The following is a 27,341-nucleotide window of genomic DNA, read 5'->3' as shown; positions in this document are numbered from 1 at the left end:
AAGAAATCTTTCCAAACTATATTCAACATATTCTTCATGGTGGGGAGGTGGAGAAGGCATGCATTCCCTAAAGCTGTTCAACCACCTCTGATAAAAAATATCCCATCTAGAGATGAGTTAGGGAGGATACCTTACTCAGGAGAGTGTTCCTCCTCCTCCCTCATTGTAGTTGTGGATGAAGAAACAACTGGGCTTATTTTGCACCTACTAGCTCTGATCTTCTGTGATTGAGGAAGAGCCTACCAGAGGCCTGCTGACTTTGTCTTTTCTGTGATCTGCCCTACTCTTAAATCTACTATAACAATTTATATGTTGTTTTAAAATTGTAAAATAATTCTATTAGATTATAACTGTCCAAATGTTTTATAAACATTAATCTCACAACTGGCTTAGAAGTAGGAAAGACAACGAATTAATTTAAGATATTTTGTTATGATTCAGAAAGAGCATAAAGGTCAATTTTGGGACTAAATTTTTAAAGAAAACTTTCTTAGACCTTACATTTGAAAATGTTCAGAAGATTCTTAAGAAAGTGTTACTTATCAATCTTTTAAATTCCTTTATGGTCCAATAAATCATCACTTAGAAAACATGCAAGCACATTCAGAAGCACAATAATACGGGCTATTAATTTTCAACAGCCGACTTCTGATGGGAAAACGTACAAAATTCAATTGGTATTTATGTCTGAGGGAAGACATCTGTAATTTAGCCGACTCTTTCTTAAACTATTCATCAGTCTCAAATTCTTTTTGGAAGCAAGCTGCTAAAGAAAATGAAATAATGAGAAAAACCCATCTCTTGCCTCTGTCGAGGCACAAAAGCTAATTGACAGCAACGGCTGCTAAATCTTGGCAGTTAGCATCTACTACAGTAAACAGGTTGCCTCGGTTACTCTATCCTGTTTTAAAGGACTTAGTGAACCATGGCAGACGGGGCTGAGAGGGAAACTACCAAATTAGGTGTAACTTCTAATTTTTGTACCAAAAAAAGACTCCCTTTAACGAAGAAGCCCACAACCTCATTATTTCCTTCTATCTGCAGCACACCTGCCCCCCACAGATCCTTCACTGTGAGGTCCCCAAGGTTTGTGGAGATGCCTTCCCCCATCCTACACCCGTTTTACCCGCTATACGGGTTCCTCCTTCCTCCCCCCATTTTTTTTAAAACTGCTTTTCCCCACAAAAACCATCCCAGGGGAGAAGGGCCTCCCCTACTTCCCAGCAAGGCGCACTTTCTCGCTTCTCCTGCGGCAGACAGATCTGGGCCTCCTGCACTTACTGCTTTCAGCCTCATCAGGGGCAGAGGCTAGGGACGGGGACAGGGTCGGAGCCTGGGCCAGGGCAGGGGCTGGGACTGGAGCCGAGGCCGGAGTCGGGGCCGAGGCCGGAGCCGAATCCGGGGCCGGAGCTGGGACCCGAGCCGAGTCCAGGGCCGGGGTCGGGACCTGGACCTGGGCCACTTCCACCTCCTCCTCCTCCTCCTTCTCCTGGGGCAGCAGCTCCTCCTCCGCCATATTCTCCATAGTTACCGCCTCCTTGCCAGGCCCGACCGGGGACCAGGAGGGGCTCACGGCGGGGTGAGACAACTGGCGTGAAAGCCCAGAGGGCCGGATCCGAGGAGTGGGGAAGCAAATGGGGAGGGCGGGATGCGTGCAACAGACAAAAGACGAAGAACCAGGGACCAAATCCAGTCAGCAGAAAAATAAAAAGCAACAGACAGCGATTCGCAGTCCCATCCACTTCCTTTTCCCCGAGATGTTACGACGCCAGCCCAGACTGCGCAGGAGCGGGCTGGGGACGGCGTCCAATGAGGTCAGAGAGTTCCGTTTCCGCGGTGCGTCTCCGTCCCAGGCGTCAACCACCGAATCCAGCCAAAACTGCAATACCCAGGGTGCACCGCGCCGCACGGGGGGGCGGAGCCGGAGTTCCAAGTCCTCAGAGGAAGTGAACGCAAAGCTAAACAAACGCTCGGGAGCGTTCGAGCGGTACCTGCCTCAGAGCGCAGAACTACATTTCCCAGCGGGCATCGCGCTCGGGGTCCCTTTCCTTTGGCCTGGGCGTCACGAGTCGCCACCGGCGCGAGGGCTGGTGAATAAGGTAGGGAGCCGGGGCGGGGTGGTGGGGGAATCGTTGACGTTACGCTGGGCAGGCTCCGCGCCTCACTCCGGTACCGTAGCGGGCGGCCGGCGGGACGGACGGAGGATTCCGGGTCCCTTCGAGCCTGGGCTGGGCGACTCTGGGGGCGGACCCGGGGTTGAGCCTGCTCTGTGGAGGGTGGGGTTCTGGCCCGGCCCTTCCTCTGAGGCTGCCCCTCGCCCCGGCTAGGGTCAAGTTTGTGAGTACGCGAGCCCGTGGGCCTAGGCGGTTTACAGGACGCTGACAAGCTCGCCAGTCACTCAGGTGGACTTCGAGTTGGGGGTCTGCTCCTCATTTCGCACCTTCACGCACACCGTGACCCGAACACTCTTTTCCTTTTGTTTTTATTTTTGCCCTAACCTACGTATTCCCAGTATCAGCGCTGCGCCGTGGCTGTAAGATTCCTCTGGATAGGGAATTTGGCCGGGTGGGGGCGGGGGGAGTGCCCTGTGCTTATATTTAGGCTGTTAATACCCAAAGCTCGTTAATATGTTGAGCTTCGGGGCATTTGACTGATGCGATTCACATTCCTCAAGGCGTATGGAAGTGAGTTCCCCGGCCCCCATACTTCTCTTGCCTTTACTCTCTGAGCCTGCTTGAGCTTAAGCCGCGCTCCTTCAAGCCCGCTGGGGTAGGCAAGGGGAAAATCTTTGAGTTTTCTGGCTACTCTGCCTGGAACTGGTCCGAATGTTACAGGCAGCAGGGCAGGAGAGGGAAACTCTTTTTAGTCTCAGGTTCTCGCACTTCAGTTTGGTTTTCCTAGTTAATAAAGCTGATACTTAATGCTTATCTCATTGGTCTATTTATTTTCTATTTGTTTCAGTCCGCAGGGGAGAGCGAGTGTTATTATTTGGCAATTTGAAACTCAAAACAAGAATCTGGTCCTCCCTCCAACCCCCCAGTACCTAGGAAGTATATTTGGAGGGTTCCCCCCCTCCTCCCCAATTTAATGGAAACACAATTTATCCCCTGGAAGTTTTCGTGAATTATAGTTCTAAAGCCCTCTTCGTGGCCCCATCCCCAAGTTTTAACTATTCCTGGATGTACGCTGCCTCACTGCTCGTAACAGTTGATTAAAAAATGGCATAATAACACGTTATAACTTACAGACATGAGTAGTAGATATTTGCGCATAATCCAAGAACCAGTGATTTTTTAATTTCTAAAAGACTGGATGGTTCATTGAAAGCTTGGTTCGGTATGTCAGTCTCATTAATACCAGCTGGAAACCAGAGATGAAATGGGTTAGATTTTTAGCCTGTGCATTCTGTGGGAATTTTAATTTTCTAAGCATGGTCCCTGCTCTTGAGACATCCTGAAGAAGGTGTCTTCAGAGTTTGGAAGAATCATATTAAGTGAGTATACTACTACTCTGTTGCTGCCTAAGTTATCTCAAAACTTAGTGGCTTAAAACAACAAAAACACTTATTACCCCACAGTTTGCATGGGTCAGGAATTCAGAAATGGCTTTCTGGGTATATCTGGCAATGGGTCTCATGAGACTGCAGTGAAGATACCTACCAGGGATGCTGCCATGTGAAGGCTTTCTTTGGGCTACAGGATCAGCTTCAAAGGTGGCTCATTCACATGCCTGGCAGTTGATTCATTTTTGGCAAGAAGTCTCAGTTCTTCCTTGGTGGGCTTCTCTTCGGGTTATTTGAATGTCCTCATGATATGGTGATTGGCTTTCCCTAGAGTGAACAATTCAAGATAGAGTAAGGCAGAAGCCATAATGTCTTATTAGACCTAGCCACATACTACCATATAGCAATATCCTGTTGGTTACGTGGGTTGTCTGTATTGACTGTGAGAGGGGGCTACATAAGACTGTAATTACCAGGTAGCAGAGTTCATCAGGAGCCATTTTGGAGACTGGCCGGCACAGGAAGTCTCCCCTCATTTAGTTTGTATTTTGATTTCCATAGGATCAGTATGAATTTCACACTAATATGAGTATAAAACATTTGTCATAGTACACATATGGGTGTTTTTCCTTTGATAGTCCACTATCTGCAGTGTTTTTTTTTTTTCAATTTGTCTTATGGGTAACAGGTTCAATTGTGTTTTTTTGTATTCACAGCACAATGTGAATGGGTTTAAATTGTAAGAGGTAACATAACCAGTCCATTGCCTCTAAGCGTTCATCTCATGGAAGTTATTATTTTTCATTATGCCTTCCCCTGCTTCACCCCCCAAGACTCCCATGGAATGGGATCCTTGGAACAAGAAAGAGAAATGAAGATTATTCTTCTAATCTGAAAGCTGAACTGTGAATTCAATTATTGCCATAAATTATCTTACAAAGCAAAATTTCTGGGTAATTTAGAATTGTTCTTAGAAGTTTATGTTGGCTATTCTTTTATTAATTTTTATTATTATTAGATTTCTGTTAGCTATCAGCATTTTTATTCTTTCTTCCGTAATCATCAAAACATTCTAAAAGTTTGATTTAGTGTAATTGATCATTCTTTTATAGAACTTCACTTAGTGTGATCATGATTGACCAGGAGTAGTTGCAATTGCTTGGTTTCTAGTCTTTGTTATGTTCATAGTGTCAATACATATCACTGCCAGCAATAAACTCTCCTTTGGACTTTGCTTCTGGACCCCTTTTACATCCTCTTGCCCAACAAACCTGGTGATATTCCCAATCTCTGGCCTCTACGTTCCAGTACAGGATGGTTGTATACATTATCTTGAGAGTGTTTATGACCATAAGGAATGACTATGTTTGTTTGTTTGTTTGTTTGTTTTCCTATCAGTAACTAACAGTATAGACTTGATCCAGAACAGGGCTGGAAAAGTGAGACTGGGATGGGAAGTGGACAGAGGGACTGGATCAGCAAGAGTTGGAAGTGGCTCAGAATGAACAATGAATATTCTGGGGAAGAAAAATTCACTCATTCATTCACTCAGCAGGCATTTGTGAACACCTCCTCAGTTTTCAATACAGCATATTCTTCACGAAGCTCAGGTAGAAGAAAGACAACCATGTAAGCCAGCATTTATTAAGACCCTACTGTGTACTATCCTGTACAAGGTATTTTTACATCCATAGTTTCATCTGAGTTCTTCAAAAACCTTCTCAGATGAGTTGTCTCTATTTTACATATAATGAAACTAGGGCTCAAAAAACGTATGTATTTTGCCTGAAGTCTCACTCAGTGAGTGACGGAGGGTGTGTTGGGAAAATGAAGACTTTTGACTAGTTAGTTTTGAGGTATATATAGGTGGGGCAAAATACAGCAGTCTGGTAGGCAGTTGATAATGGTGTTGTGATGCTTGAGAGAGAAGTCAGGGCTAAAGGCATAGTTTTGAGAGTCATTCCTAAAAAGGTAATAGATGAAGCTGAAGGAGGGGAACAGATCATTATGAGGGAGAATGTAAGTAAAATAAAGTGGAACAATGAGAGAATCCTGTCACCTTGAGAATGGACAAAATATGGAGATTATTTTGTAAAACTCCAGTCTTCAAGGAACTGAAAAAAGAATAATTTCTAATGTTTTTGTTGTGGCAGTGGTAAAACATAATGTGCTTTTGATATTTATTTTAGCTTTTCAAAATGTCCAGCAAAGAATCTTACGAAAAAAAAGAGAAATCTCAGAGAAAAGGCACCGCCCCATCACCCAATGTTGATGAAGAAGTAAGAATTCTGGTTTGTTGACCTAAAGATACCCTTTTTTACACTTTATTTTTGTAAAATGAAAAAAATACACCTCAGTTTCAAAATGAGATATGTAAATATTTTGTTCTTCCCTTCTGACCCAGGAAAAGTCACTTGTTATTCTCATTCTTTACTTGCATTATTTTGTTTATTCCTCACAGCTCTATGAGGTAGGTACTGTTTTTATCCCAATTATACAGATGAAGAAACTGAGGCTTGGCGGTGTCCTTTGTGCTTCCTTCTCATCTTCTTTTTTTTTTTTTTTTTTTTTTTTTTTTTGCGGTACGCGGGCCTCTCACTGTTGTGGCCTCTCCCGTTGTGGAGCACAGGCTCCGGACGCGCAGGCTCAGCTGCCATGGCTCACGGGCCCAGCCGCTCCGTGGCATGTGGGATCTTCCCGGACCGGGGCACGAACCCGTGTCCCCTGCATCGGCAGGCGGACTCTCAACCACTGCGCCACCAGGGAAGCCCCTGCCTCTACTTCTATCACCGTGATCCAGGCAATCAACTTGCTTTCCTAGGTTATTCAGTAGTTTCTAAATTGATCTCCCTGCTTCGACCTTTGCCTTCTTGTGTTCTTGACATAACAGCAGAGTGATCCTATTAAGATGTAAGATCATGTCACTCCTCTGCTCAATATTTTCTCGTGGTTTTCCACTTCAGAGAAAAAGCTGAAGTCCTTGCTGGGGCTGACAAAGTGAACTACTCTCCCCGTCTCATGTCCATTACATTCTCTCTTTGCTTTCTCCACTTCTTGGCTTCCTTGTTGTTCCAATAAGCCAGACACATTCCTGCCTCAGGGACTTTGTGCTTGCTGTTACTCCCTTTGAATTGAAAAATTTCCCCTAGATATCCACAGGGTTTGTTCCTTCATTTCTTTAGGTCTCTCTTCAGATGTCAACTTACCAGTGGGGCCTTTTTTGACGACTCTGTTTAAAATTGCAACTGCCTCACCCTTGCCTGTCAGCCCTTCCTGACCCCTTTCTCTGCTTTATTTTATTTTATTTTATTTTATTTTATTTTTTGCAGTATGCAGGCCTCTCACTGTTGTGGCCTCTCCTGTTGCGGAGCACAGGCTCCGGACGCGCAGGCTCAGCAGCCATGGCTCACGGGCCCAGCCACTCTGCAGCATGTGGGATCTTCCCGGACCGGGGCACGAACCCGTGTCCCCTGCATTGGCAGGTGGATTCTCAACCACTGCGCCACCAGGGAAGCCCTCTCTGCTTTATTTTTTTTCCATAGCATCATCTGACACACTAAATATATTATTTGCTTATTTGTAAATACCTGCACTAGTTTTTAACCTCCATGAGGGCAGGGACTTTTATTGTTTTTCCATTAATCTGTCCTCACTGTCTAGAAGAATGTCTTTGATACATGGTAGGTACTCAAAATATGTTTGTCCTGGGTCTATTGAATTCAGGATCCACTGAAAAATAACTGGATATATGGTTTTGCTTTGTAGAAGAAGGAATTCCACCATGGCAGTGCCACTTCTCAGTGTCCTTGTCTGAGTCGTCTGCAGCCTTCTGCTGTAGCGCCTGTATCCCATCTCATCCCTAGTTCAAGAGCACCTACATCTTCTGATTTCTAGTTGGGTCTTCCTTCCTCTTACCAATGTTTGTGTGTCCTTAAACATTGTTCTCGGAAATTTATTAATGTAGAAAGAATCTTGATTTATAGTAAGTGATGAAATAATGCTCTCTTATGCTGTGCTTATTTTGTGCTTTTCTTTCCTTTTTTTCCAAATGGCATTTTTAGGATAAGAAAGAGAAAAAAACCTCAGCAAATTCTACTAGTTCAGCTTGTTCTGTAATATCAGTTTCAACAGAGAAGAGAAAACTGGTGAGTGTTGAGATACTGTAACTAACTCTAAAAATTATTTATATTTACGTTTTAATGTGCAGTTAGAAGGTTTATGATATAAATTCCCCCACTACTTTTCCATTAATTTTTTTCTTTATATTTTTCTTACTTTTTGATAGCCAATAGACAGAAAACCAGTTTTTTCTTTCTGCTGCTCACTAAAAAGCGTTTATCAAGTTCTTTGTTTCTTTGTGCTAATAGACCCTATTATGCGGGATTAGACAGCATGAATATAAATTTAGACAGTTTTTAGGTCTTTCCCCATATATGGTTGTATTTATCTTTACAATTTCACTTTGAGATAGCCAAGGCACATACAGTGTTTGCACTTTCCGATTCAGAAATAGAGATCCAGAAAGTTAAGTGATCTGTCAAAGGACACAAAGTTATTTGCAGCAACAGAGCCATGTCCAGATTTCTTTCCACTGTCTCACAAGTAATTTGAAACAGTGACAGCAGACCAAACACATTAACCTAGTACATGGGTGCTTGTGAAGTACTCACCATATTCAAGTGGGAGTTAGGTGTATATCAGGATAGCTACACAGTTGTTGTAGGTAATAAGCGAAGGTAGTTGCGAAAGTTCCATGAATGCAGAATTGGGTTTTTAAGAATTTATTTTCACGTAATGAAACTGCTGTTGCAGTTTATTCTTGCTTTATTAAACTTCTTAAAACACTGATTTCATCATATTTCTCCTCTGTTGAAAAATCTTCACTTACTTTTTTAGTTTATCATTTAGGACCCTCTTAAATTTGGTCACACCTTAACTATCCAGTTTTCTTTTTTCTTCTTCCTCAAAACAGTCCTGCTTCTAGTGAGGCAAGTTTATTTTCTCTCTGCTGAATTTACACCAGTAGCCTCCAGCTTCTTAGAATGCCTAAGCATTTCTAACTGAGAATGCCTTTTTCTTTTACCCGTTAATCTTTATTCAATATATGTTCAATTTTTAGCATATTTTTTGTCTACCTATTTTTCCTAGATACATTCCAACTTCTGGTGTTTGAGGTTTTGAACTCTTTTTACAACTTACTATTTATTGTCCTGCTTTGACACTTATGTCCTTTATATTAGGTTATTTGTACATATCCTTCTACTTCTTTCTACTTTATCCTTTTACTGTACTCTGAACTCTTTAGGACAGGGACTATACCCTCTTTCTCTATTATTTTTCTTGTGCCTAGCTCTTGTCCCCAGAATACATAGAGAGACAGGGTGGTAGAATAGAGAGGGTAGACAGATCTGGTTTCAGATCACGGCTCTGCTACTAACTTGCTCTGTGATGTTGAGGATATTTTTGCTCTGTTTGAGCCTTGGGTACTTTATCTGTAAAACGGAGATGATAATAATAGCTGTCTCACAAGATTATTGGAAAGATTTAGTAAATTATTGTGTCAACCTATTCACTAACACATAGGTATGGAAAAAATACCGTCTCCCAATCTCCTTCCCCAGTGCACAATTTATATTTCCTAAATGATATCTTTTTTTCTTTCAGAAATCAGATCATACAGATATTCTGTACTGTAATGTAAAAAGAAGACAAGAACTGAAAAGGTAAGTTTTCTCTTGATATATTTTCACTTTTTTTAGCTTTTAATTATGAGACTAAATACTTAGATTCACAAAATCCTTTATTTTGTTTAGTACTGTTTTGCAGCAAATATAGCTAAATCACAGATTATGATTAATTTTCTTAATATTTGTATAAATTTAAGAAAAAGTTGAGTGAAATGAGAAGTCTGTCAGAATTCTATGCTATGTAAATACTACTTTCAAATAAAATGTAAATTTTTATCTCAAGTAATTTGATTTTGACGCACCCTTATAAGATACATAACTTCATTATATATAGTAATGGAAGAGGTTATGAGGCTGATTTAATAATTTTGGATAAATTATCTTTGCATATTACCCATGAAGAGAATATGTATCTTATTGAATTGGTAAGGGTCTAAAACCATGTTAATTAAAAACAGGTCATGGCTACAACTAGAGAACTTGGAGAATAGTGTTAGAAATAATGGAGATTATTTCTCCTTAGTTTTCTGTGTTCTTTGGGTAAAAAATTCAGAGAATTTTGTGGTGAAGGAATTCTTGCCACTAATGGGGGTAAATAAGTATAAAAAGTATAATGCATGATAAAAGTTGGTAAGATCAAAGTTTCTCTGAAAACAAGGAGTTACAGGAAAACAATTAAAGTGGCATTAAATCTATGAATAAAACTTCTGCTTCCCTGACAAGCTCAGTTAATGTTTGCTAAAATCAAAAAATCCAGCTTGCCTCTGACTCTTTTTCAGTTTTTCTTTTGAATCATCTTCTTTTTTGTGTGAATTTTTGTCTCTATATTATTATCTGTTGAAGTATACTCTGTCACAAATTTCATGTTATATTGACTATCACTTTCTAAATTTTTCAGATTTTTAATGCCTTTTGTACTAGTATCTTTTAAAAAAAATTTAAGTTCGAAAACACTGCCTGATTTTTCACTAGTTACCTTTTGCTTAAGAACACATTTTCTAGCCTTGATTTTATATCCATGTATAAGAGTGTAAATGGAGTTCTGATCTATATACTCAACCCCCTTGGACTTATTCATATAGTCTCTGGGAAGAGGAAAAAATAATGTTGAATTATTTTGAGAATAGGATCAAAATTATTCTAAGGATGCAGTGAAGTTCAACTTGGCATCAGTATTTACTCAAAATCTGCTACTTGGCTTCAGCCCTTGCATCACTGAATAGTTGAATGTCTTATTCAATGACATTTCTGTATCTCTGAACCCAAGTGTGATCAATGACCATGCTATTGTGTGGGTTATTACCATATCTAATCAGAGTAACAATATCAGTAATATGAATGGTGCAAAGCATCTAGATTTATTGTTAATCTCTGATTATTTACTTTCAGATGTTGGTGTGTAGTTTAGATGTAACTCATAGTGAAATTTTCTTTTGTCAAAGACAAAAGTATATGGCATACAGTATACTTCAGAACGACCTTGTTGTGCATTTAAACAATGTGGTATATATTTGAAATGTTGATTGGACAAAAGAAAGATGTAATACCGTGCTTAGTAGATATCAATATCAGTAATGCAGGATTTCTCACGATCATTGGTTGCCTGCAGAGAAAATGATTCATTTGAGGTTGTTGTTTACTTTCTGGAGCAGTAAACAAACTTATTTGCCTTAAGGTTATAAATATTTCTTTATGATACATGACATCTTCCGAAAAGATCTCCCTATTCAACTACAGGAAAGGTCCTGAAATTGATGTGCAAACATTGAAAGCTGAGATGTAGGTGGAAAATCAGAGAGAATTTTGTCATCCTGAAAGCCAGTTACATTGTATTGTTACCACAATTCCAGATCCTTGGTTTAAGTGCATATACATGAATTTATTAACAATAAAAATATAAGCAAAGGCAGCAGTCTTTTGAAAATATTCAGAAAGCATTTTGTCAAGTTGCACACAGTTTGTGGGATTTCTTCAATAAAAATTGCATCACAACCCCACTGGCCAAATCTTTAAGTCTAGGAGTTGAAAGGAGATAAGTTTTATCTCAGTTAGTATTAGAGAGATGGTACTGTTGCCATCAGCAGTACCCATTATTGGCAGAATTAACCAAAAAGTAGTTTATTCTTCATTTGACCTAAGTTGAAAGTTTAGTATGTGATTTAATATCCTAAATGTGCATTATGATGGCTAATGGAGTAATCTAGCCACTAGTAATGTTGAGCAATTATTTTTCTTGCTGTATATCATGTTTTAAAACATTGGTTACTAAATTTTGGGACTTTCCTGGTGGTCCAGTGGTTAAAACTCCGTATTTCCACTGCAGGGGGCATGGGTTCGATCCCTGGTCGGGGAACTAAGACCCCACATGCTGCGTGGCGTGGCCAAAAAAATTAAAGTAAAACCTTGGTTACTAAAATTTAAAATAATCTAATTATAACAATTAAATTTTTGACAAGATTTCACATTTATTTTTGTATCACAAGAGTTCAATCTAGGATGGTGATATTTAGCTTCAGCTGATATTGAGTTTACGCTTAAGTCAGTCATAAGAAAGAAGTATTTGCTGTATGTCTAACATGTCTAAAAAGATCTCAGAACTTTAGTATTTTGGGTTGCAAATATACAACTGCATTATCACAATATAGCATTTTGCAAAACTAGTTGATAAGAGGTAACTTTTAAGATTTAATTTTGTTGGTCTTTTAAAAGGTATTATAATGCTGAGTTTTTATTAATTATGACCATATGGACCATGGTGCATAGATTGCTGTGAAATATGCAGTACAGGGCTGTTGTGAAGAAAAAAATAAAATAGGAATTTTAAACTGCTCAGAAAACTACAGGGTCCTGTTAAAATTTTTCTTTTGTTTGTTGTTTTTCTGATTTTTCTTTAATACAGTTGATGTCTTATATGATATACTATTAAGTGTCAAGCTAGGGTCCTATTAAAGTTTTGTTTTATTGCTACTTATTAACAGATAAATAATGATAGGCAGTCTTTTTGTAGAAAGAGATAGTAAAGAAAGTAAAACCAGACGAAGACTCAGGTGAAACTCCTATAGAAACTCTGAGATGTTTATAGTTTGCTCTTGCATAATTAATTATTTGAAAAGTCACTTATTTACCATCTCTTTCTCCCCTGCTGGACGGTAAATTAATTGGGGGTACGGACTGTATTTGTTATGCCCTCCGCTGCCTCCCAGTGCCCGGCAGAGTGACAGGTACTTAAAAGGCACTTAAGGATTTACTGATATAAATGAATGGATTGTGGTTCGTCGAATTTTTTTCCCCTTTCTTTCTGACTACAAAGTAATATCTAGTTTTATTAAGCAGGAAAATGTTATCACTTCTAGCTATTGCTGCTTCTAAAACTTTTTAGCACATTTCTTTCTAGCCTTTTTACTATGCTAGAAAACTGTTGAGACCGCATTACATGTACAGATTTGTGCCCTTCTTGTTCTCTGCTTAATATTATATCAATATGTTTCGTTATGTCATTGAAGACTTTTCATAAACATCATTTGAAATGACTATGACACTCTATCATATTCGATAGAATGACATGTTTTTTAGTCATTGCAAAAATTTTAGCATTTATCTTGTACCTGATTTTTTCCTCTTATAAATAGCCCTGAATTGAATATCTTGCTGTTATTATTTTTTAGTCCATTTCTGCTTTTTTTCCTCCTTGGTATAGATTTCTAAAGTACGAATTACTAAGAAGTCAAAGGATAAGAACATTTTTAGAATTCTTAATTATACTATCAGATTCCTTTGTGTAACTGTTAAATCATTTTGCATTTCCACTAGCAACATATGAGAGGGTCCATTTTACAATTTCTTATTGGTGTTTAATGTTATTTAAAAATCTTTGCTAATTTGATAGAAGAAAATGGTATGTTGTAATTAGCATGTCTGTGACTTCTAGGGAAGTCAGACTTTTTTCCCCAAAGTGTTTATTAGCTATTCCCTTTTTCTCTTTCATTAATTTTCTGTTTATGCCTTATTCTAGAGTCTTAGTACTTTTTTTTTGACTTTTATTTAATTTATTTTTTATACAGCAGGTTCTTATTAGTTATCCATTTTATACATATTAATGTATATATGTCAACCCAATCTCCCAATTCATCTCACCACTACCCCTGCCCCGCCACTTTCCCCCCTTGGTGTCCATATGTTTGTTTAGAGTCTTAGTACTTTTTGATGAGCTTTTTATTTACTAAGGCTAATAAGCTGTCACATAAGTAGTGAATACCATTTCCAAGTTCTTTTAATTTTATTATTTTTTAATATGCTAAAGTTTTAAAGTAAATAGTCATTTACGTTTACTGTTTTCCTTTGTGATTTTTCCCACTGCTATTAAGTTTAGGAAGTTCTCTATTAAGAAATCAGATAAATATTCCCTTTTTCCCCTATGGTTTTTAAGTATTTAATATGAAGTAGAGCAGTTATGGAAATAATAATTATTTCGCACTTAAGTGTTTAATCTCTTTGAAATTATACCATCTGGTAGTATATAAAGCTGTACGTTTGTGGGTTTTTTTCCAAATAGCAAACCAGTTATTCCAATAACTGTTGAGTAATCCTTTCCACTTCATTCTTAATGTAGCCATTTCTTACTTCTTATGAAGTTCCTATCAGGCCAGTTCTTTCATTTCCTCACTAAAATGATACATTGCAATATTACATATTATCAGGTACAATTGTAATGTAACCTAGTTTTCTGTGCTGCTTTACAGACTGAATGTAGAAACTGCCACTCCAAGAAAGAGACCAAAAATTAGTTCTTCATTCCAAGGACTTGTTAAACTCCAAGAGACATCATACTCAAATGATAATCAAATTATTTCTCAGAGTCCTTCTTCAAATGGAACTAAAAAAGGTATAAGTAAATGTGTAGATTTTAAAGTTAAAGATATTAAATTGACAGATGTTAAGAGTGAGCTGGACCATGGAATTAAAAACTTCAGCAGTCCTAAGATTGCCAAAGATGTGAGACCTAAAGCTGAAGGCCAGGCAAGTGAAAAAAAATGGCCTCATTTACTTGCTCAGAGGCAGAAGATGAAGGAACTCAAGAAAGAAAGGTATAATAAATTTAGAGACAGTTCTGAAAAATGTGTTTTGGAGAAATGCAAGAGAATCCAATTTTCTCAGGATTATAAGTCCAACAAGATAATTAAAGAACCCCTCCAATCTAGAAGAAGAAAGATCAGTTTCAAAATCCTAGGAGAATCCCGTGAAACCCTTCAGAAGCTTGTAGAAGAAAATGTCTTCAGTTTGGATTTTAACAAGTTAAAGACTAAGCAGGAGAAAAAAGAATGCCTGGAAGGCTCCCAAGTTTCGTTAAATTTGACAAGGCACAAAAGTGGACATTTATTTTCAGATTCCACGTATAAGCAAACTGTTCGTGAGTGGGAAGGAAAATATCATGAACATCAAAGAAGTAATGATTCAAGTTCTAGTGAAAACCTAACCAAGGTAAGGTAGTGCAAAATGAATATAGGCTTTAGCAAAGAGTTTTAATGTACTTAGGTTTGTGTTGTTTCTATTATAGATAATGATCATAGAGAGCTGATTCTATTTAGTCAGGAAGATAATGTTGATTCTTTTATTTTACCACGATAATTCCAACTTCCTTAGGAGGCTATCCTGGCAAGTATCAAGGATCCAAAATAGGAAGGAATGTGTAAAAATATAGAAAGAAGCCATTATAGATCGTTCTATCAGAAAAGCACTGTGACAGTATTAGGCTCTTCTCTAACTCCAGGAACTATAGAACATCCAGGGGTTATTATTCCAAATAGCTATTCGTTTAACAAATTATTTTTTGAATGCCCTATATGCCAGGCATCACAGTCACTGTCTTTGTTTTCGGAGACTTACTTAATATGAGGAGACACAGAAACAGCCACCTCAGGTCTGATCAGTACTTATCACCTAATATGGGAATACACAGCAGGGGATTGACATGGCCTTGGTGCACCGTGGAGGGATTAATTCAGGAAGGTTTACCGGAGGGGATAACAAGTAAACTGAGAACTGAGGATTGAATAGGAGTTATTCAGGTGCAGACAAGGTGGAGTGAGATGGGAGAAGCAGGGATGTTCCAGGCAAAGGGAACTATGTGTACAGAGATCCAGGCTAGAAAGCTTGGCATAGCTTGTTTTGCTTCTAAATTATGTAATAAGTCAGCATTTGTGGACTAATTTGAGAACCTAATTGCTACAGCCTTGTTTTCTATGGCAAATAAAATTATTTATTGATACCTTTAAGACAACTTTTAGAACTTTGGAACTTGAGAAGTTCTGAAATTTAGAGACTGCTTAAAAACAGGTGGTGGTGGAACCTACCTACTTTTAGGAATCAAGACTACAAAGTGTAGTATAAGATACTTCCTTTGAAAAATGGAGGGATCGTAACTAGGGAGGCCAGAAGAGCTTGAGAGAGAGTACTCTTTGTTCACTGAACTTGAAGGAGTCCAAAGAAGGAAAGAATTGAGTTTGTTCTTTTTATTGCTTTCTTAAAGGAAAGCTACAGTTTTCTTCTTGTGCTCTATAACCAGTTCTGTAGAGTAACATGCAAGCAAGGAGTGAATTTTCCAGTATGTTTACCAAACATCTTTGTATCATTGTTTGGTGTTCCCCTCGTGCTGTACATCTGAGGAACAGTATGAGAAATCCCTGCACCGCATCTTATAGGTTTTTTGCTCTCTGTGTAGAATTGCTACACAAACCAAAAGAGATACATAGCATGAATATTAAGTTGTAGGGGAAGCAATTTTTGCATGATTACTTTTCAGTTATTGGAATTAAAACTCTTTATATTCCTTTGATAGCAGTCTTATCTGACTCAAAGTCATGTAGACACAGGAGCATCAAGTAAATATTGTTCTTATCTTGAATATATTATCTTTAGCATATTATTGACAGTAGCTAATCCTCTTAATAGTATATTTGTTGTTTTGTTTTCCTCATATGTTCCTCAGTAGATAATTATGTTCCTAAAATAACGAGTGTACTTTACAAAGAAATAACCGTATTTTCTGGATTTAGTAATCCTGTTATGCTTTCCTAGGAGAAAGTGACTTATTTTGTTTCTTAGGTTTTATAGTCCTTTGATACAGACCCTTCTCAGTTTGCACCCTCCCCTCACCATTGCTAACTAATGTTCTAGAGATCTGTGGTTTATAGGCAACTTTTATAAACGGTATCCCACTTAATTCTTATGAGTCTGTGGGATAGAGATTCATCAGTTTATCAAACATTAATTAAAGATACCTATTATGTGTTATGTTCTAGGCATTTAGAGATGAATAAGATGCTTTTTACCCTCAAGAAGTTCCCAGGGAGGTAGATTAGTAAAATACAATTGCAAATACAGTGAAGTAAATATTAGAGCCCTAGGAATTTGGCTGGTATTAATATAAATTTGGGAGTGAGTTAAGGAAGGGCTTATTAAGGTGGAGGTTCTTAAGCTTGGTATTGAAAAATGTGTAGAGCAAAGAATAGAAGTGTTGTCCTGTCAGGGGAGAGGACCAGTTGTGTAATGGCTCAGAGTTATGAAATTGCATGGCAAGAGCCTGCGTGGGCACTTAAGTTGTTCATTTTGACTTGAGATGTGTAGAGAATTTATAGAAGAGGAAGTTGGAGAGGAAGCGAGGGTCCAGAAAATGGATTTCTTTATCTCTCATGGGAAAGGTTGTTTTTTATCTTGTAGATAGTACAGAGCCATTGAAATGTAGTCACGGAAGCAGTATAATCAGGTTTTTAGTTTGGAATCACTCTAGCAGATAAAACCATTTATACCATCATTATTGTTATTCCCTTTTGTCATCTCTAGGGAAGGCTTTGTCCCGGTCCATGTATTTAATAAAGCATGGTAGGGAAAGGCAAACATTTAACACCCACTAAGACTTTCTTTTATAATAAGGAGGAGGTTTTCCAGGACAACTGACATGAACTTTTCTGGATTTGGAGGTAACAGAAAATTTATTGAAATCACTGAAAGTGACCTGTGGTCAAAGAGAGTGAAGGGTAGTAGTAAAAGAATGAAAAGACTTCAAATGCCACGAGTTTCAGGAAGTTCTATAATAATCTCTAGCTTGGTTGGCACTCCTTAGCTGAAGAGAACCTAAAGCTCTAGTGAGATTTAAAGTCAGGTGAAAAAGGCATTATAAAACCCAGGGTCATGGAATAATAAAGCTATAATGGGCCTACGTGTGTGATGTATGTGGTGTTGTATCAGGTGAAGATTGATGTTGGGTAGTTTGGGTAGAAGCTGAATTCCCAATAAAGCAACATATGATACACTTGTTTAAAGAGGGTCTGTAATTTTTATACAGTGTCTTGTAAAATACATGTGAGTTTGGTGCTTGGAGAATTCTTAGAAGATGATTTGGTTTAGTAGTGGCTTTTGCTGAGTTCCTTGTCACCTGTATGTAGGGCTGAGTAAGTCTCATCCACTCACCAAAAGTGCCAGTGAAAAATTGAGATTTTCAATCTTTGCTAGGAGACAAAAAATAAAACACCCATAAATGATAACATTTTTCAGCTTTTCCTCCCTCAGCCATATAATAATCTTCAAGTTCCCTTTGTTTTGTTATGTCACTTTTATAAATGGCTCATTTACTCCTGGATAAAAATTTCCCACCACCAAAGGCCAGCTGTTTTTACCTTTGCTGTGGTTGTTCTGTTTCTTAGGGTGACATGTTTTATCCTAGAATATGACTATTTTTAGGAATGTATATATATAGATGAGTAAACCCTAAAGAATTTCTACTATGTTTCATAACTTAATAGAATGAGGCTTTTCTATACTAGGGGCAATTTTTCATCTGGGGGCAGTTTTGCCTCTTAGGGGGGCATTTGGCAACTGACTTGATGGAGACATCTTTTTTTCAGTTCATTGTTTTTCTTTTTATTGTGACTGTTTAAGTATGTACCCCCAAACAACATAGTTTACTTGTCTTTAAACTGAAGTATAAATCCTTTTCTCTTCAACTCCATTTACAATCAGATTTTATCTCTATTACTCCACTGAAATTGCTTGGGCAAAGGAATGGAGACATTTTTGATTGTCAAGGTTGGGAGTGGGTAGGTATCTAGTGGGTAGAGGGAAGAGATACTTCTAAACATCCTACAACGCATAGGATAGCCCCCAAAACAAAGAATTACCTGATCCCAAATGTCAGTAGTGCCAAGGTTGAAAAACCTTACTCTAGGTATATGCTTCGTAACTAATAAAATTACTTTTCATTTCAGAGTTTTGAAGCACCATGTTCTTCAGTGTCACTTGAAAGTATTCAAGATACAGATCAAGAGGTTACTGATATATTTATTTACTTTGAATATTTTTAATGAAATTAAGTCAAAGGGTTCCTATTTCAATAAAATATAATGAGTATAAAAACCTTGATAGTATGAAAATAACAGGATGTCTCTGCCTAATTCAATACGTAAGTTTTTATGAAGCCATGAAAAACTATTTGGAGAAGTATTTACATTTACTTTATCACCTTTTGGGCTTTTTTTCTAATAACCTCTAATCTGTTTTGACAGAGTATCTTTTTTTTTAATTAATTAATTAATTTATTTATTTATTTATTTTTGGCTGTGTTGGGTCTTCGTTTCTGTGCGAGGGCTTTCTCTAGTTGCGGCGAGCGGGGTCCACTCTTCATTGCGGTGTGCGGGCCTCTCACTGTTGTGGCCTCTCTTGTTGCCGAGCACAGGCTCCAGATGCGCAGGCTCAGTAGTTGTGGCTCACGGGCCCAATTGCTCCGCGGCATGTGGGATCTTCCCAGACCAGGGCTCGAACCCGTGTCCCCTGCATTGGCAGGCAGATTCTCAACCACTGCGCCACCAGGGAAGCCCCTCTAATCTGTTTTGAATAAAGAGCATGGAGCCTGTGGCCCACAAGTTACGTGAATTTTAAATTAATGTTATGATTTTGCATGCTTATGCCTTGGCTTGCCAAAATGCAGTATGATATTAGCATGTTTTGCCTCATTTTTCTAATTAGCAACAAGATGAACATTTGTTCAGTGAAAATGAGGGCACATACATATTTATTTTTTACCTGTTGCTTCATTTCTCAGCTAGAATCTCTTGGTTGAACCTCATAGAATTATTGCATACAATTTTATCTTCCCTGCTTCTAAATTAAAATTAGATTCATGGAACACTTTGTGTTTTTCTATTTAAAGGAGACTTTAAAAACATACTGATTGCTTTTTATTTGTGACAGTCAGTTATACTTTTATTTCTTTTGGATCAATGCCCCTTGATAGAAGAAAGATTTCTCACCTCTGCTCTAAAGTTAGTTAGTTAGTTAGTTACTTTAAATTCTTTGCATCAGAATACATCAGGGAACTATTTCCCTGAAGTGAGAAGGGTATTAAGATCTGGATTTCAGTTTTTGATGGTTCATAAACAATCTTAGAAATCTTAGGAAAAGTGCTCATCATCCAGATAAAAACATATTTGGCTCCTAAAATAGTTTGAAGTGAGAATGGGAATGAGAATTAACTTGTTTTGGAAGTCTGTTTTGTACTGGGCTCTGGGTGAGGTTCTTCACATTATTGCATTTAATCCTTACGAAGGATACTAAAAGGATACAGATATTTAATATTCCTATTGTGTAGATAAACTGAGACCCATGGTTGTTAAATAATATGCTTGCCTAAGGTTGCAGAAATAATAAAGTGAGAAGAGAAGAGCTATATTAGAAACCTTGTGTATGTTTATAAATCTGTATTCTTTTATCATGTGGCTTTCATATTTTTGTAAATATTTTTCTTTCCACAAACTATCTCATATTAAGTGAATTAATTAAGAATTAATTGCTTTTTTCTCTTATTAATCTGCAGAGAAAATAATTCAAAATATTTTACTGCGGGTCTTTTGCAATTTAGATGCAGATTGTAGAAGAGCTTCACGCTGCACGTGTGGGAAAAAGTGTGGATTTACCTGTGGTTCCACCTTCTGGAGAGTTAACAAGTATGGAGATTGACTTGGTGGAAGATGATGTACATTCCTCTTCTGGTATGTCCTATATGCATATGACAGTTTTATGATCTCCTATATTTTCTTAAGAATTAATGTGCCGACATTCAATTTTTATAATATTTAGAGGAAAAATGTTAAGATGTGCTTATTTGAAATAATAAAGTATATTTCTTTTAGCTACAGGAATCAGGTCTAAGATTTGTCTTATCATCATTTGCTTTATATATCTCACATTATTAAGCAGTTAGACATGTTTTCTCTTTCTCCTTTTGCCAAGGGGCAGTAATCAGAGTTATGAGCTGTCTTTTATTCTTGCTCTTAATCATAACTTTTAACAATTTCAGCTTTGTAAAGCACTGATCAGAAATAATGCAAATTGCTCAAAAGTATTATATTCATGGATTTCTTATTTATAGAGTAAAATTGTGATTATTCTCACTCCTTGGAGAAGATAATAATAGATATTACCCAAAATATGTTAGTATACTGTTTTGAATTGTATTTGTGAAAATAGTCATGCTATGTTACATTCACATTGGATTTTTCAATTTATTAAGTGTTTTCCTATGCATCAACTTACCTGTTCCTCACATGACCCTATGAAATAACTGTGCTAGTCTTATCTTTTTTCCTTCATTTACACATATTTGTTTTTTCAGTTGTATTTCAGAGTACGTTAAAATTAGCTTATGATTCCTAAGTACATAACTACCAGTGATAGAGTACAGGGTTTGGCAACATAGTTACTGCTGGTGCAAGTTAATTTGAGTTAAAATCCACCTGTAAGCAATATACAATATTCTGCTGGTGGATAATTAAACACTGATTACTGTTCTTTCTCTTAAGAATTGGAGTAAATGCATTTTTGTTTTTATTGTCTAAAGTACTGCCTTAAGAATGCTATCAAAGTTCTGTGATATCAAAATTGTAGTTGTTATACAAGTCTGTTATCAAATGTCATGAAATCCTCACTTTGCTCTTTTTCTCTAGCAAATACTGCTTCAGACAAAAAGCTTTTAATTGTTGTTGACACAAATATACTGATGAATCATCTCAAATTTGTTAGAATTTTGAAGACAACAGAAATCTCAGGTATTTATAGAACATATTTACCGATTCTAATTTTCTTATTTGAGTTGATACTTTATATTAACAGTGATGTGGGTATTTTCCCCCCACAAACTTATTTCCATTTGGGTATGCTGTTAAGTATGTGTGTGTATATATATATGAAGCACAATCAACTTAAGTTTAAAAAAAAAAAAAAAAGCCTTTACAGGTTAACCTAGCTTCTAAACTTACTCTTCTGTGATTTCCAGTAGTATTTATTTTTGTAACATTCTCTTGACACTTACATCTGATTTTAGTTCCTATTTTTATCTATTATCTCTTCATTTAGATTGTGAATTTCTTTAAAACTTTTAATTCTCCTATAGCAGTTTGATTTAGTAGCTCAATATATATTTGTTGACGTCTAAGGAATCTTTTTATTTTTTAGGCTTTGACAGGCTTGTGTTAATAATTCCCTGGGTTGTTGTGCAAGAGCTGGATCGTATGAAGGCAGGAAAATTCCTGAAACATGCCCAGCACAAAGCTATACCTGCAGTTCATTTCATCAATGACAGTCTCAAAAATCAAGATGGAAAGCTATGGGGTCAGTCAATACAACTTGCATCGCAAAAACTTTGTAAGTATTGTTCTCTCAGGGTGCTTCCTGATTAAGATTTGTTTGGATGCTGACTCATTAATGAAGGGAAATGGTGCAGAACTTTAAAAAAAAATTAGCAGTATTACAGTGTGAAATGGCAGGGCATAGTGATGCTTTGGCATATTCTGTTAGGCTTTGTTTGGAGACCTTTGATTTTTATTTTTCTGCTTCTCCTAGACCTTCTTAGGTTATGTCCATATTTCACAGAGAGTGACTGTATAGTTCTGTATGCATAGTTGTCTATATTACAGTACATTGGATTCTTTTTTTAAAATACCGTGTTGAGTGATGAGGCCAGTGAGTGATCTATGTTTCTAATCATCACTGCATGCAGTTAATATAATGCAGAGGCAGGCATTGTTTTCCTCTGGTTTGTCAGAACCTGTAATAAGGAGGTATTTTTATTATAGAGGTCTATAGATTTTCTCCTGATTTTTTTTCCGTATTAGTTTTTTTTTTAGTCATTTAAAAATCTTAGAACCTAAGTATGTTCTTCATGTTTTTATTTTTTTTAATACAAATTTTATTTATTTAATTTATTTATTTATGGCTGTGTTGGGTCTTCGTTTCTGTGCAAGGACTTTCTCTAGTTGTGGCAAGCAGGGGCCACTCTTCATCGCACACGCAGGCTCAGTAATTGTGGCTCACGGGCCCAGTTGCTCTGCGGCATGTGGGATACTCCCAGACCAGGCCCCAAACCCACGTCCCCTGCATCGGCAGGCAGACTCTCAACTACTGCGCCACCAGGGAAGCCCCCATGTTTTTATTTTATTTTTTATTTAAAAAAATTTTTTTAACATCTTTATTGGAGTATAATTGCTTTACAGTGGTATGCTAGTTTCTGCTTTCTAACAAAGTGAATCAGCTATACATATACATATATCCCCATATCTCCTCCCACTTGCGTCTCCCTCCCACCCTCCCTATCCCACCCCTTGTTCTTCATGTTTTATATAACTATTTGGAAAAAGATCTGTGTGTAAAGCGACACTGTTGCCTCTGCAGAGATTATACATACATTTAGAGGACATATTTCATTCTTTAAAAATTGGTTTCTTTCCAACTCAGAAATATTTGTATATGTAGATTTATATTATTTTAAATATGGATTTATGTTGTCTACTGTATCCATATTTACCATAGGATATGAAAGAATTCATCTTTAGATGAATCTAATCATGAAATTAACCCTGAGAAGGCTTTTGGCACAGCTGTCTAGTCTTAAATCTTTGAAGAGAAAGGGCCTCTCCCATTAATTCCTTTATTTATTCCCTTTACAAATATTTATTAGCTCTTAGTATATTCCAAATACAATGTTTATGCATTTTCAGTAGGAACATCATGTGCTGTTTAGGAGCTTTTAAAGGAAACCACTAAAAAAAAAAATCACTTATTAGAGTTAAGAAAATATTAAAAATATTAAAATTAAAAACACATTATATTAAATTGAACACCTTAGATGGTCTTTTTTTTTTTTTTTACTTTCCGTTATGAAAACTTTCAAATGCAGTATAATATAATGTAATATAATGAATCCCTATGTACCTCTCACTCATTTCCAGTGATTCTCAACATTTTGTCATTCTTGTTTATTCTCTCATTTCCTTTTCCCCTTCTCCCCCAACTCCTGGAACTCCTGTAGTACTTTGATATGTATTGCTAACAGATAGGACTTTTTAAAAAAACAGCCATGCAGTTAACAAAACCTCTGATCTAAACCATCATTTCAGTAAAACCCCAATCCTTAAGAAGAGGTGGGAATTTTTTTTTACTCTTAATCTTTTATTGTTTTTCTTTGTTAGTTGATACAAATTGTGTTTTATTATATAATTATATAGATGATGATAATAATAGACAACACTTACGTGGCCATTACTCTCCAGACCCTTTTCTAAGTGCTTTACAGCCAATATCTCATTCAAACCTTATAGTACTTGTGGAAGATAAATTCTTTTTAGATCCATTTTATTGATGAGGAAATTGAGAGATAGAGATGTTAAGAACTTGTCCTAAATGGAATATCTATCTCTTCAATAGGTTGACTTTGAGACTTATTTTAGAAGAGCTAATTTTAGAGTAGATATTTTGGCCTCATTTATTATTTATAGATGCTTGTTATGTTTCTTTTGATTTTTCATTTTTATGTGCTTTTTTGATACTTTGACTTCTTCAGTCTATGCTTTTTGGGTTATTAAGGAGGATAAATCATAGTAGTGGTCTCAAACTTCTGTGCTGCTTCAATTTCTGGGTCTTCCTTGAAATCCGTATTTCACTTTAAAGCTTAAATTGGTATTATTTGATCTTTGTTTTGTTAAATTGCGCTTTTAGTTATAAGGCTGTAGATAGATTATTTGTGTAATTCTCTGTGTCAGATAAATCCTGTATTTGTTTCACTGTATTATTGTTATCTGTCAAACTGATTATTTAAAACATTCTTTATATAAAATCTAATGTACTCAATACATTTAGTCTGTTGATAGTGATTTTATGATATCCTTTAGCAATATCCTTAGTCATGTTTATCATAGTAAAATTATATTTTATATTCTAATGGTAAATTGAAATTCTTATGAAAAAACTTAATTCAGGATTATTGAGTGAAATTAAAGTACTTGCTTGGAGAAAAGCAAGAACAAAACAGTCTTTACGCTTTATATCTGTGTAGCACATTTGCCACTAACTCTAATAATTGCTTATCTTGCTGTATTATTTTCTTTTATGTAATCCCAGTATTATAACAATGTATTTTTTTAGACAAGCATTTTCCATTAAAAAAAAGAAAAATGCCACAAACTGAATGCAGATAGTCCGTGTTAAAATAGCCTTAGTTGACCATAATTTTAGTGTTGTCCTTACTCTTTTCAAAATTGTGTTTATTTGATGTAGTATGCATTATTGTGAGAAGAGAATAGGATTTGAAATGTGATTGACCTGGGTTTATAAGCTGACCTAGGGAAAGTTAAAGGTGAGGAAACTGAGTAAATGAAATGGGGGGAAATGACCTCCCCCTGAAAAAAATGGTTGTGAAGATTGGTTGAGCTAATATATTACTTAATGATTTATGGTCTGGAATAGGCGATAATTCTTTTGTGTCCTTTTACATGAGAAGGTTATACAGATTGATTAGAAAAACTAAAAATCCCTTTCCCCTAAATGGACATAGATTATTAATAGGGAATTCACAAAAGAAGAAGTACAACTAGTCAGTCCTTTGTTCAAGGCAAATATTTTCCTGTCTGTTTGCTGTTTTTAGTATTGTTAATTTCTCATGTATAAAGTTTTAGTTTATATCTTTCACTTTTTCCTTTGTTGTTTTTTTTTTTATTGCTTCTATGTTTAGAAAGCTACTCCTTCCCAGCACTTGATAGGAACACAGTGCTCAGTGCATTGGGAATATAAATTAGTAACTTTTCAGGAGAGCCATTTATTAGTGTGTATTAAGAAGCCAAAAGAGGTGGTTCTCTTTCTAGAAATTATTTTAAAGAAATAATCAGAGATGCTCACAGTGATTTATATAAATAATGTTCATCACAGCATGATTTCTGCAGCAAAAAAATTGGAAACAATCTGACTGTCTAACAATTGGAGAAGTTACGTATAATGATGTAGCCATATGAGAGAATATTGTATTTTGAAAAATGTTAATGACGTGTGATATTAAAATAAGATTTAAAAAAATATAAAGTGCAATCCCAAATTTCTTAGATTAAGTTAGAGAAAAACAAATATCATATGACATCACTTATATGGAATCTATAAAAAATTAATACAAAAAACCACTTAGAAATTTGTCTCAGTTCTGAAGGCTAGAAGTCTAAAATCAGTGTGTCAGCAGGGTTGTTTCCTTCTGAGGGCTTTGAGAGAAGGATCTGTTCCAAACTGCTCTTCTTGTCTTATAGATGGCCATCTTCTCCCTATGTCTCTTCACATCGTCTTCTCTCTGTGCACATCTGTCTCCAAATTTCCCCTTTTTAATAAGAATACAAAGTCCTATTGGATTAGGGCTGACACTAATAGACTCACTTTAACTTGCAAAAAGAATAAAAAACAAAAATAGGATTTAAAAGAATATGAAGTACAATCCCAAATTTCTTAGATTATGCGTGTATACTTATAGATGGTGGATATTGGTAATATTGAGCTGATGGAATTATGAGTTATTTTAATTTTTTTAATATTTGCTGAATTTTCTAGATTTTCTATAATTATTTTATTTTTATAATTAGGTAAAAATAATTAAAAGCAAAAATAAAGTTATCTGACCCCTCCCACATGAGACATTTGTTCCATCATTTTTATATTTTCTTTTATTATATTTTTGTTGAATCATTTATCTGCCAAATATTTGTACCAGACACTTCTAAGTGTTGAGGCTGCAGCAGTGAATGAGACATACAAGGCCTGCTGTTGAGAAGCTTTAATTCTATTAAATGTTAAAAATTATATTAACTATAATTTATACAGAACTTATTTTGGTATTGAATGTTAGTAGAGGTCGTTGCTGTTTAAGTGCCATTTAAGCTGAGTCTTAAGTAATATATATATGCTACTTAAGGAACACATGATATAAGCATATATTGGGCCAAGTGTTTCATATAAATTTTCTCATTTAATCATCCTGTTAAGCAGTTTGTCCATTATTACATGTCCAGTATGTGGGAAAGCAGGGATTCAAACCCAGATCAGTCTGTTTTCAGAGTCTGTTTTGTTCACTTTTGAATAGTACCTGAGCAGGTGCTCAAAAATATTTGTTGATAAAATATTTCATGAATATTCTTGTAGTTTTAGGTATATCTTCCAAGCCCATGTGTCCTAGAAAAAATGACAGAACAGGTAACCTTGAACTTTGATACCTTTAGAGCATGTACTGTAGCCTTTAAACATCCTTTTTTTGGTCAAATTGAGTTACTAAAGTTAACCAGTGATTTTGAGCTGCCCATTTTGCATTATTGTGGTATTTGTGAGCTAAAAGAAGGAAAATTGACTGCTATAATATATGTCTGTCTATCTGGCTTGTTGTCTGATTAAAGAACTGAATCACATCTCGCTAAGGCTCATGCTGTGAGATCAGTTGAGTTCTGTCTAGATTTCACCACGAGATTGTGAGACCACAAAGAACTTGTCTTTTGAATGTCCAATTACCTAGCATAGGCACCTGGTACAAATTAGACCCTATATAAATATTTATTGAATGCATGAATGAATTTTCTAATTTGAAAGTTTAGAGGACTAAGTAACTGTAGGCTAAAAGTTGAGGGGAAGAAAGGTTATAATCTGGGAACAAAGTTGAGGTTCACTGTTCAGTACATCTTGAATTTCAGTGTGTAAGAGAGTTGCCAAAGGCTTAAATCAATCTTTGGGTCCAGGCTCCAAAGATTCTTTTCCAGAAATGGGTCTGGGTAAGTACCCCAGGGAGTTCTGAGGCAGGTAGTGTAAGGACT

General features: G+C 36.5%; 2 protein-coding genes across 4 annotated transcripts in view; one reads left to right on the top strand and one right to left on the bottom strand.

The window, feature by feature from the left end:
- Positions 1-1,784, bottom strand: part of TRMT1L (tRNA methyltransferase 1L) — a 36,997-nt gene extending 35,213 nt beyond the window's left edge. Inside the window, exon 1 of the mRNA XM_082614681.1 lies at positions 1,282-1,784. Within this exon, the coding sequence (XP_082470807.1) occupies positions 1,282-1,525 (244 nt within the window). The 5' untranslated portion in view covers positions 1,526-1,784. The remainder of the gene's footprint in view (positions 1-1,281) is intronic.
- A 168-nt stretch (positions 1,785-1,952) lies between these two features.
- The window catches only part of SWT1 (SWT1 RNA endoribonuclease homolog), a 98,980-nt gene continuing 73,591 nt past the window's right edge, over positions 1,953-27,341 (top strand). The window contains exons 1-9 of one of the 3 annotated variants that reach the window (XM_082616269.1): positions 1,953-2,099; positions 5,692-5,781; positions 7,564-7,647; positions 9,167-9,225; positions 13,929-14,667; positions 18,450-18,509; positions 20,099-20,228; positions 21,183-21,284; positions 21,691-21,879. In XM_082616269.1, coding sequence (XP_082472395.1) covers positions 5,701-5,781; positions 7,564-7,647; positions 9,167-9,225; positions 13,929-14,667; positions 18,450-18,509; positions 20,099-20,228; positions 21,183-21,284; positions 21,691-21,879 — 1,444 coding nt within the window. In that variant the 5' untranslated portion in view covers positions 1,953-2,099; positions 5,692-5,700. Of the gene's footprint in view, positions 2,100-2,140; positions 2,403-2,425; positions 2,534-5,691; positions 5,782-7,563; positions 7,648-9,166; positions 9,226-13,928; positions 14,668-18,449; positions 18,510-20,098; positions 20,229-21,182; positions 21,285-21,690; positions 21,880-27,341 lie in introns of those variants that run through there. The other 2 variants (XM_082616267.1, XM_082616268.1) reach the window with 2 other exon arrangements.

The sequence above is a fragment of the Mesoplodon mirus genome, assembly GCF_964341445.2.
Source record: "Mesoplodon mirus genome assembly, chromosome: 3".
Classification (NCBI taxonomy): Eukaryota; Metazoa; Chordata; class Mammalia; order Artiodactyla; family Ziphiidae; genus Mesoplodon; species Mesoplodon mirus.
This window is presented reverse-complemented; position numbering and strand designations above follow the sequence as displayed.